Source organism: Myotis lucifugus, unplaced genomic scaffold (genome assembly GCF_000147115.1).
Source record: "Myotis lucifugus unplaced genomic scaffold, Myoluc2.0 scaffold_738, whole genome shotgun sequence".
Taxonomy (NCBI): Eukaryota; Metazoa; Chordata; class Mammalia; order Chiroptera; family Vespertilionidae; genus Myotis; species Myotis lucifugus.
In genome coordinates, this window is record NW_005871786.1 from 232,203 (window position 1) to 243,668 (window position 11,466).

The 11,466-nt window shown below is 55.1% G+C and overlaps 1 protein-coding gene across 1 annotated transcript; it reads right to left on the bottom strand.

Annotated features, from left to right (window-relative positions):
• Positions 1 to 6,409: 6,409 nt before the first annotated feature.
• SPC24 (SPC24, NDC80 kinetochore complex component) lies at positions 6,410 to 11,166 on the bottom strand. Its single transcript, XM_006105952.3, has 5 exons — positions 11,007 to 11,166; positions 8,424 to 8,568; positions 8,171 to 8,275; positions 7,966 to 8,042; positions 6,410 to 6,756 (listed from the first exon to the last, which is right to left on the bottom strand). The coding sequence occupies exons 1-5, from the start codon at positions 11,164 to 11,166 to the stop codon at positions 6,650 to 6,652; spliced, it is 594 nt and encodes a 197-aa protein (XP_006106014.1). The 3' UTR covers positions 6,410 to 6,649.
• Between the last annotated feature and the right edge of the window lie 300 nt (positions 11,167 to 11,466).

Below are 11,466 nucleotides of genomic sequence, written 5' to 3' on the forward strand. Positions count from 1 at the left end.
CACACACACACAATCCTCGAGTGAGGATTAACAACAACAACAAAAAATTACCATGTGATCCAGCAATTCTACTTCTAAGTATATAGACTCCCAAAGAATTAAAAGCAGTACACCGACGTTCATAGCAGTGTTATTCACAATAGCCAAGAGGTGGACACAACCCATGTCTATCGATAAATTCATGGATAAAGAAAATGGGCTGTATTCATACAATGGAATAAGCAGTCTTAAAAAGAACATTCAGACATATGTTACAACATGAACCTTGCTCAGTGAGGTGTCAGTCACAAAAGAACAGACATTGCAGTTCCAGAAGGTTCCTAGAGGAGCCAGATTCAGAGACAGAAAGTAGATGGTGGGTGCCAGCTGCCGAGGGTAAGGATGGGGAGTGTTCAATGGGGACAGAGGTTCTGTTTGGGAAGATGAGGAAATTCTGGAGATGGATGGTCAATGTGAATGTACCTAATCCCACTGAACTATACACTTAAAAGTGGTAGGGGAGCCCTAGCAGGTTTGGCTCAGTGGATAGAGCATCAGCCTGTGGACTGAAGGGTCCCAGGTTCGATTCCAGTCAAGAGCATATGCCCAGGTTGCGGGCTCGATGCCCGGTTGGGGGCGTGCAGGAAGCAGCTGATCAATGATTCTCTCTCAGCACTGATGTTTCTATTTCTCTCTCCCTCTCCCTTCCTCTGTGAAATAAATAAAAATATCTTTTTAAAAAAATGGTAGGGGCCCTAGCTGGTTTGGCTCACTGGATAGAGCGTCGGCCTGGGGACTGAAGGGTCCCAGGTTCGATTCCGGTCAAGGGCATGTACCTTGGTTGCAGGCACATCCCCAGTAGGGGGTGTGCAGGAGGCAGCTGATCGATGCTTCTCTCTCATCGATGTTTCTAACTCTCTATCCCTCTCCCTTCCTCTCTGTAAAAAATCAATAAAATATATTTTTTAAAAAATGGTAGGGGATGTCCTGGCTGGTGTGGCTGAGTGGTTGAGCATTGACCCATGAACCATGAGGTCACAGTTCCATTCTCAATCAGGGCACATGCCTGGGTTGCGGGCTCAGTCCCCAGTAGGAGGTGTGCAGGTGGCACCCAATCAGTGATTCTCTCTCATCATTGATGTTTCTATCCTTTTCTCCCTTCCTTTCTGAAATCAATAAAAATATATTTTAAAAAGTGAAAAATGGTTAAGATGATCAATTTTATGTGTATTGAACTACAATTAAAAATAACTAGTGATGCCCTGGCCAGTGTGCCTCAGTTGATGGGCATCGTCCCGTGCACTGAAGGATTGCCAGTTCGGTTCAATTCCCAGTGAGGGCACGTGCCTGGGTTTCAGCCTGATCCTTGGTAGGGGCTGTGCAGGAGGCAACCGATTGATGTTCCATTCTCACATCAATGCTTCTCTCTCTCTCCCTCTTCCTTCTCTAAAAATCAATACAAATATTTTTTAAAATAGTGATAATTATTTTTTTAAAAGGGCAACTAGAAATATGCCACAGCAGAGGGAAGGCTTGGCAGGAACGGACCGCGGGGCAGGGGCAGGGGGTGGGGAAGAGCACAGCTGGGTCAGGCTGCCTGGGTCGAGGGATGACCTTGGTCCCATCAATGCCAGTTTCCCCAATAAAACCGGGGCCAAGGCTAATCCACCTTGCGTTCTGTGATCTGTGGTTGGAGGTGAAGGCCAGGAGCCGCAGGGACTGCTATCGTTTCTGTCCACAGGGTGGCACTTCCTTCCTTCCTTCCGCGCTTTGTCTTGGGAAGGTTCCAAAATGCCTCTGGGGGTGAAAGCTGAACTGGCCAAACAGGAAGCTTCAGGGGCTTGCACTCAGCGGTCAATAATTGGGTGATTGACTGAGCCCATGCTCAGCCATGTGGCAAAGGGGACAATGAACTTGAATGGCCTGCACAGGGGAGTTGGCCAAGCGGTGGCCGGAGGACGAGTACCTGGGAGAGGCAGAGGGAGCGAGGTTTCTGGTATCTGGCCTGGCGGCTCTGTTGAAGGAGGGGTCACTATTACCCATCAGGCACCCCGCTGGGCACGGACTATGGCGCCGCCTGGGCACGGACTTTGTGACATACAAGGGTGCATGTGTCTGCAGGATGAACTCATCCGCTCCCTGCGGTGACTGGCACCCACTTTACAGATGGGGAAGGGGAGGCTCGGGGTCCCTGGACCGACTCCCCTGGCCTTTTCCCACACCAGCCTGGGACGGTCACCAAGGGGGTGACCCCCTTTCTGGCTGCAGTCCTCTGGGATGTCACCAGGTACAGCTCAGCCCCCTTGGCTGTCTGGCCAGCCCCCCGGCCTATGGGCTGGGCCTGCACCCAACGTGCTGGTCCTGGAAGGGTAGGGGCGGCAGTCTGGAGTTTGGGGGCTGCCTCCCCAATACGGGTGTGGGCTCGACAGCTCTGGCAAGTCGGGGTGGGTGGCAGAGGAAGCTGCTCCCCGAAGCCCGATGCTCTACACGCCCTCTGATGCTGCCCGCCCCCAGCCCTGGCATCCCAAACCACAGCTGCCTGTGGTGAGTCAGGCTGGAGCCTGCGGGGCTGGGCCCAGGTCCTCTGGAGGAAGGGGGAGAAAGGGATGGGGGAGAGCTGCCCCCCAATGCCCTGCCCGGGAGGTGGGGTGGGGGAAAGCAGCACCCTCTCCCCCTGAGATGAAGGAATGAGGCTGAGGGGGTGTGAGCTTGTACAGGTCCTGCCACCCACCCTGGGCCTGGTCGTCTCCCCTCCAGGCAGCTCAGCTCGGGTTTCAGTGCAGCTTCCTGCCCTCAGCGCAGGGGCTTCCTCCTCCCCAAGCCCCACCCTCCCAGCCCAGCTGTTCCCACTCAGCCTGGCCTCCTCTCCCACGCTGCCTGGGATGGAGGAGGGAGCTTGGGAGTTCAGTGAGACCAGCACCCTGGACTCTGAAATCTTCCCCGTGGCTCACTGACTGCAGGCCCAGCGTGATCATGCCTGTGACCGCGAGTCCCCTCGGCCCTGGCCGCTTTGTGGTGGACACCAGCCTTCGCTCTTGCTGGCCCCTCTGCCGGGATCACTGGCTCTGCCCTTCTGTTCCCTGGGGGCTCAGGTCTGGGCTCTCAGGACACCTCCTCCCTGGGCCTCCGACAAAGCCCTCGCCCCCCACATACCAACAGCATTTATCAATAACTGAAATGACCGCAGGGTTAAATTCCAGGTCTGGATCCAGTTCAAACCCCAGCTCTGCCAACATCAGCTGCCAACCCTTACCTGTAAGGAACCGTGGAGCCAGCACACAGCACCTGCTCAACCATGATGCCATGGCCTCCACTGGAGCGCGGCTTCCTGAATGGGGTGCAGGTCACAGATGTGAGCCCACGTTTCTAAGTCAGTCGAGGGCCACTGGGGGTCCTGGGACCACCGTGCGGGCGGATCAGTGTGGGCCACACAGGGAGGGTCCCAGGGAATCCAAACAATGCGGTGCCGACGCCCGGAGACCGGTCCTGCTGGCCTTCCCCCAGCCGCTCGCCGCGTGCGGGGTGAGGGGTTTGGCCTCAGCACCACCACCTGTCAGCCAGGTCGACCGGGCGTGTGAGTATCTGACCAGCAACCACTGATCCTGAACGAACTCACGTACCCGAACCCAGGCCCGCTTCTGTCACCCTTTAGGGCTTGACCAAGTGCAGGTGTTCGTCCAGTTCTCACTGGTCTCTTTCTACCTGTGTGACCTGGACAAGGCGCAGGCGCCTCAGAGGCTCCTTCTCATCTGAAAAGTGACCCTGGGGCCCCGCTGTCCTGGCCGGGGACCTAACTGGCCCGTGCCGTGCCCGTCTCCCCATCTGTAACGTGAATCTTCCTCACGGCTCAGGATGGGCCGGGCCCACGCTGGGGGTGGGGTGGGCGCAGGATTAGGAACGGGGCGGGGTGTAGGGCTGACCCTCAGTTCTGTAGTCTGGTGACCTGGTTCCCCACTCCCTGGTCCTGGGGACATGAATCTTACTCCTTCCTCCACAGGCTGGGCCTAGCGCGCAGCGGCCTCTGGCCAGCCTCCAGGATTCAGAAAAGAGCTGGTGGCTGCCAGTGGAGAGGCTCCAAGAGTGGGCGGGGGTGGGAGCAGGGGTGCAGGCTGGAGGCTGGGCCTGAGCCTATCCTGCTGGCTGTCCCAGGCATCTGGCCAGATCCCGGCAGTGAGTCAGGGCCGAGGCATGTTGGAGGGCCAGGGCCTCTCCCGGCCCCTGTGAGCTCAGCACCTCCCTGAACCCATCCGCCCACAGGGCCCGGGCCAGGCCATGCTCCCACACACACTTGCTCACTCCTCTGGGTCAGTCCCTGGAGAAGGGGGTTTAGGGGAGGACAGACACGGCCCCTCGGAGCCTGGGTTCATGCAGTCTCCCTAAAGGGACCTTCCTCCTCTTGGGGGAACCGAGCTGCAGGCAGGCACAGGCCTCCGTGGCCCTCCGGGAACCCCACGCCTGCTCTCTCAGGTGCTCTAGGCTTAGGGGGAAATACGCTCTTCTCCTGCCCTGGACTCTCAGCTGGGCTGGGGGCGCTCCTGGCACCTTCCCCCACAAAGGCGAGCAGGTGGGAGGCCAGCTGTGCTAGCAGGAATGGCCACCAGAGTGACCGCTGTTATTCAGCTGACCACGGGCCAAAGCCTGTTCTGGCTGAGGCTGCGAGGCTGGTGGGCAGCCTTAAGGGGGGGGAGGAGAGGGTTCCCCCTGGGACACTGGCAATAGCCGGAAGCATTTGTGGGTGTCACAACTGAGGTGGGTGCTCCTGGCATCTAGCAGGTGGAGGCCCAGGGATGTTGCTGAATGTCCTGCCATGTCCAGGACTGCCCACCGCAGACAATGACTGGCCCGACGGTCACCAGGGCTGCGGTGGAAAATCCTAGTGCAGGTCGTCTGTGGCCCTTTAGACGTGGATGGCGCAGACGGGGGCTCTGCTCGCACTTCACACTCTACTGACCTGGAGCAGCAGCCCAGGGCTGTGTGAACAGGCACGGCCAGGCGCTGGCACGGAGCAGGGCCCCTGGAGCTCTGGAACCGTGAGCCGAATGGGCGATCGGCCCTCCCTGGAGCCCCACAGGCAGGCTTCCTTGCCCAGGACCTCCGTGGTCAGTGCCGAGTGCCCACTGGACGCTCAGGTGCTGCTAGAACTTCCTGTCCCGCTGCCTAGAATGCCCGTCTCTGATTAAAACACAAATCGTGCTTATTGTAAACACTTCAGTTGTATAGAGGTGGGCAGAACCCAACACCCAGAGGTCCTGGAACAATCTACTGGCTTCGGGCACAGCTGTATCAGGGCAACAGGTGTCCACGGCTCTACTTCTCTCCACAGGCAGGCAGGCAGGCAGGCCGCGAGCTTCCCACCGAGTAGTGCCAGATCACCGAAGATGAGCTTTAGATGGACACTGATTGGCCGGCCCTGGTCGAGGTTCCGTGCTTCATCAGTTAGGGTTTGCTTTGACTGGGACAGGAACACAAAAGTAACCAGGGCACAGGGCTAGTTTAGGTCAACCTCTTCTCCCCTTTAAAGAAGTCCACGGCTGACCCCGCTCTCCCATCATCAGACACCAGTTCTGTGTCACCCCCAGAGCGCGGCACCCCTCCTTACTTGTGGAATGTGGCTGCCAGGTCTCCAGCCATCACACCCAAATTCCAGAAAATAAAGGGCAGGGGAAGGAAAGGGTATACTCCTTGCCTTTTAAGGATCCTTCTAGAAGTCTCATACAACACTTCCACTTACATGGCTCAATTTAGCTGCAAAAGAGGCTGAGTTTTGACCAGGCAAAGCTCCAGGGTGGCATCTGCTCACCTGTGACTCCTCCATGGGGCAAAGGGATCCTTTCCACCTTCATCTGTGTCTTGGGTGCCTAGCACAGTGGCACTCACAGACACGCTCTGAATGAATAAAAAAGGGCCAAACTTGAATAATAAATGATAAAGACCCGGAATTTGTCATCATACACTCTGGTGTCATTTGTACAGTGTTGTCACAGATGTGAAGTCACAGGCCTGGCACAATAAGTCAGCTCTCTATGGCTACCTGGCCCAGGGCAGTCCAGCATCTGAGGCAAAAAAGCTAGGGATGGCGGGGTGGGGTGGGGGCGGAATTCAGTAAAAATCCCATTTATGTTTAAACATTTTATTTTATTTTTTACTATTTTCTTTCAAATTTTAATTATGGATTCTGTTGAAACTATATATTTTTCTTTTTTTTTTTATTGCTAAAAGTATTACAAAGGTTATTACATATGTGTCCCCCCCCCCCGCCCCCGCCCTTGACAATCCCCTGGCCTCCCTTACCCCCCAGTGTCTTATGTCCATTGGTTATGCTTATATGCATGCATACAAGTCCTTCGGTTGATCTCTTACCCTAAACATTTTATTTTTAAAAAATATATTTTTATTGATTTTAGAGAAGGAGATAGAAACATCAATGATGAGAATCACTGATCAGCTGCCTCCTGCACGCCCCCTACTGGGGATCACGCCCGAAACCCAGGCACGTGCCCTTGGCTGGAACCGAACCTGGGACCCTTCAGTCCGCAGGCTGACACTCTATCCACTGAGCCCAACGGGCTAGGGCTAAACATTTAATTTTAAGCTGATCTCACCACCAAGGCACTAACCACACACCACAAATGATTCCCATTATGTGCAGGACAGTCCGAGCCGTTCCCAGCTACCACTCCGTGTCCACCAAACTCCAAAGATAGTCGCTGATGAACTTCTTGGAGAGCTGGGTGCTGTCCAGGTGGATGGGCTGGGCCACGCTGGGGCCACGATGGACTGAGGGCAGGATGTAAGGAAACCCGACGCACAGCCCTCTCCACGACCCCCCAGCCAAAGGATAACGCCTTTGAAAATGTGTTAGTAAGATGTTTAGAGACAAACAGATTTTCGTGAAGAAAAATTTAAGCTCTAATAATGCACCATATTGTTTTTTAAATTGTGGTAAAATAGATATAACATGAAATTTACTATCTTAACCATTTTTTTTTTTAAACCCTCATCCGAGGATATTTTTCCATTGATTTTTAGAGGGAAAGACAGAAATATCGATGTGAGAGAAACACATCGATTGGTTGCCTCCTGCATGTGCCCCCACCAGGGCCCAGGCCAGGGAGGAGCCTGCAACCGAGGTACATGCCCTTGACCGGAATCAAACCCGGGACCCTTTGGTCCGCAGGCCAACGCTCCATCCACTGAGGCGAGGGCACCATCTTAACCATTTTTAAGTGTGCAGGTCAGTGCCATCAACACATGCATATTGTTGTGCGACCATCACCACCATCCATCTCCAGAACCTTTTCACTGTAAAACAGAAACACTGCCCCCATTAAACACTAACTCCCCGGCCCCTGAAACCTACCATCCACTTCCTGTCTCTATGACTTTGATTCCTGAGGCGGGGGAGGAGCCTGCAACCGAGGTACATGCCCTTGACAGGAATCGAACCTGGGAGCTCATGTAAGTGCAATCTTACAGTATTTATCTTTTTGTTCCTGGCTTATTTCACTCAGCATGTCCCCCAGGTTCAAGCATGTTGTACGCGTCAGAATTTCCTTCCCTTTAAGGCTGAATACTATTCCACTGTAGTGGTACACTCCATTGTTCATTCCAGTTCCTGTATACAAGTGGGGCTCTGACCTTACGAGTGTCTCGTACTAACAAGTTTTTTGAGATACCAGCTTGTCTCTCTTGCCGATTTTTTGCATCGAGTTGATAGAGTAATTTGAGTTAACGAGCTCGGTCTCGGAACGAATTAAACTCGTCCCGTCAAGGCCCCCACCTGTATAGCAATGAACACATGGGTTGCGTCCACCTTCTGTGACCAATGCTACTGTGAACAATGATGTATCTGCCCCAGTCCCTGCTTCCAGTTCTTTCGTATTCACACTCGGGAGTGTACAGGACCACCACCCTGTTTCCACAGCGGCCGCAGCACTTTACACCCCACCAGCAGTGCACAGGGCTCCTTTTCTCCACAAAGGATACTGCCTTTGATCAGCCCCGGTTCACACTCATAATCCCACTCGATTTTACTAATTCGGTGATAAAGCTGAGCCACATACCTGTATAAGAATACAAAAAAAAGAGAGAGCGAGAAAAGAAAGTTACCCCAGCAGCAACCCCCGAAAACAGCTGTGGACTGAACACCCAGACGCAGGCACGCACCCACACTGGCATGTGTGGGACCTACATGGCGGCAGGGATGGTGACCGTTGTGTCGTCGTCAACCTCCTTCTCCTGTTTTTCGAGATCGGCCTCCACCTCCTTGAGGTCCTCCAGCTCCCTGGTGAGCTGAGTAGAGCAGGCGGTTAAGGATCCGACTTTGGAGGGAGGGCTGCCTACATGCTAAAACCAGCCTCATGGGGCCCAGGGCTCCTGGCTCCAAGCTCGGTTTCTAGTGTGAATGACTTCACACCTCCCAGGAGAGGCTGAGGAAAGGATATAGGAGGCTGGCCTTCAGGTGGGTGTCCTCCTCGCTGGCCTTCTGAAGTCTGGCTTCAATCTGCTGCAATTCAGCACCCCCCTGGCTCGCCTGCTCCTTCGCATCAAGAAGGCTCTGGGCCACCTCCTTCTCGGCCTTGAGGATCTCTGCGGGTGGGAGAAGGCGGAGGCCCCTCAACTCGGGCTTCCTGGGGTCTGTCCTGGGCGAGCTCGAGGAGCAGGCTGTGGTTCACGGGCCTGTGGCCTCAACTACCCCCTGAACAACGGTGAACAGTCCCACTTCCTGCAGCTCCCCAACCATTCATCCTATTTCCGAACACCCACTAGACCAGCGGTTCTCAACCTTGGCTGCGCATTAGAATCACCTGGGAATCTTTTCAAAATTCTGATTTCTGGGCCTCGTCCTCCGGAAATTCTGTTTCTTTGTTATGGGGTGGGGCCACAACATTAGTAACAAAGAAACAGAATTTCTGGAGGATGAGGCCCAGAAATCAGGATTCTAAAAAGATTCCCAGGTGATTCTAATGTGCAGCCACGGTTGAGAACCTCTGCTCTAGACAGTTCCACCTGGACCTCGCATAAATACTGCCATTTCACTGGAACACATTTGAATCCACACAAAGTTAATTAATTAATTACTTAAGGTTCTTCTTGCACACCTAATCTTAATTTATAACGCCACAGTCCCTCCTGTTGCCCGAGCAAGAAGCCTGGGAATGACTCACTTTCTGCATCCAATTGGCCATCCAGGCCTGACAGCTCCCCCTGCCTCCCTGGTGCAGGTCCTCTGTCCCTCGAGGGCCAGGGACCCTGGACAGCCTCCCCCATGTGCCCGGGCTTGGTCTCTCCTGTTGCCAATCTGCCGATCCTTTCTTCCCTCTCCCTTCAGAGTGGCTGCATCCGAGGCCAAACGTGAAGTCACTCCCCTGCTCAGAGCCCTCCCGTGGCTCCCCAGTGTCTCCAGGACAAGGTCCAGGGCCCTTGGAGCATCTTCACTATTCCTGCCGCCTCCTTTCTCCCGACTTTCCACCCACCGCGTGTTCTCCTCTCTGCTCTGGCTGCAAAGATGCCTCCTTCTGCAAATGCCACATTTCTCACAGCCCTGGGCCTCTGCCTGCCTGTCCTCCCTGGGACACGTCCGGACCTCCTGGGGAATGCCACACAGGGGGACACTCTCTTCTCCCTCCTGGGGGATGACTGTGCCCCCATGACAGCCCCTATCACATTGAATTACTTCTTCCTCGAACCAGAGATTGCATCTGACAGCCACCATGTATCGCCAGCACCTACTCAGAATAAACACATGCGGAACACAACATCCAGAAAGATTAAACACATCTTAAGGTAACTGTGTTCCTTCCCATAGAGTTGGAGGAACCTGCCAACACAGATTAAAAATGCTCCTCAAAGGGCTGGCATTTAAGTGTTTAACAAAGTGACATTAAGTTAATTTTTAACCAAAGTATTATTACACGTACATGGTTGTGAACATTTACACACACACACACACATGCACACGCCCCCCTCTAAGCCTCTCCACCCCTCTGGGGCAGGGACTTTCCACTCTTCACTAGTTTCTCAGGCACCGGCCTTCACAGTTTCAGTAATTCGCTTATGCTGCTTTCTTGGTTTGTCTGAGATGTGCCTGCTGATTTCCTGTTCGGAGAGCCGAGGGTCTGGCTTTCTTATGAGCCTTCCTGCCCCTTCTCCACTCACCCTCCCCAGTGTGGCTCCCTGAGCAGGACAACCTGGCAGCCCCTGCTCAGCGCATCCTCACGACCCCTCCCACCATCTGAGAGGTCCAGGGACTTGTCCGCAGGCACACAGCTCCGAAGCCTGGATTTGAACCGGAGTCACCAACTCAGAGCCCCAGTTCCTAGAACAGGGACTCCTCTCTCCAGCCCCAAATCCAACCAACTGTGGCTCAGGGCTAAGAGTCTTATATTTGATGGTGTCTTGGATTCGACAAAAATGGTACTATTTGTCCAGTGTTCTCTCCACATCGATCTATTTAATCCTCTCCATGGCCCGGGCTCCCCCCACCTCCTTAGGGTTCCTGCTAAAACATCATCTCACACGGCCTTCCCTGACCCCGCCCCCAAACATCACCACTCCTCCCTGCACATCCTAGTCTTCCTCCTGCGCCTGTCGCCTCCAGACTATTCATTTTTCTTGTTTATTCCGCGTCAGCTCCCCTAAGGGATTTTGTTTTGTTCTCCGCTGCCATTCAAGTGGGTGCCGTGCCTGGCACAGCACATGCTGAGTAAAGCCTCTAAATAACCTGAGGAAGTGGAAGTGCTGGGATTCAATCCCGGCGCCCCGTCCCTGCTCACCGAGCGCTCGGAACTGCGCCAGACGCCCAAACCCCTCTATTCATCACTAAACCTGAAGGTGGCTGCTATCCTGCAGCCCATGTCACGGGTGGAGAAACTGAGGCTCGGAGTGAGCAGCGCCCGCCCGCTAGCCCCAGGGGAAGTTGGCTGAGGGTGGGGGGCACCCGGGATGGAGGGAGGGGCTTTGGCGGCCGGGCTGGCCGCACCCTCCCCAGAGGAGGGCCTGGGTCCCGGCCTCGCCCCCGCCCTCACCTCGCAGCTGCTGCTCGGCGCCGTCCTGCGTCTCCAGCAGCCGCTCCAGCATCTGCCCGTAGCGCCCCAGCAGCCGCCGCTGCTGCGCCGCGGCGTGGTTGGCGCCCAGGAGGCTCAGCAGCCCCTGGCACAGCTCCTCCATGTCGCGGAAGGCCGCCATGACTGCGCGAGCGCCCATCCCGCGCAAATTTAACTGCTTGCTGGGTCCGCCCCCTTCCTGAAGAGACCCATTTCTATTGGCTTGATTCTCCGCCAGTCATTAACAATGGGGGACGCCCCTCTGGTCTGGCCTAGTACGCCTGCGCCGGGTCCTGCGTCCGTCATTGGCGATGGCCAATCGACGCAGGGAGGGGGGGGTGCCTCCAGGTCCTACCTGATGCGCCTGCGCAGACAGGAAAGCGGCTGCTAGAGCTTGAAGCTGTTGAGACCGCCTTAGTTGGAGCACCTGCAGCAGGCAGGG

What these genes read in the sequence shown, in the direction of transcription:
- SPC24 (XM_006105952.3), bottom strand. Translation starts at nt 11,166, where the DNA reads ATGGCGGCCTTCCGCGACATGGAGGAGCTGTGCCAGGGGCTGCTGAGC. An exon ending in CACCTGAAGGCCAGCCTCCT is followed by an intron (nt 8,276 to 8,423) that starts ATATCCTTTCCT and finishes CGCCTGCTCTAC; the next exon opens with TCAGCTCACCAGGGAGCTGG. An exon ending in GTCACCATCCCTGCCGCCAT is followed by an intron (nt 8,043 to 8,170) that starts GTAGGTCCCACA and finishes ATTCTTATACAG; the next exon opens with GTATGTGGCTCAGCTTTATC.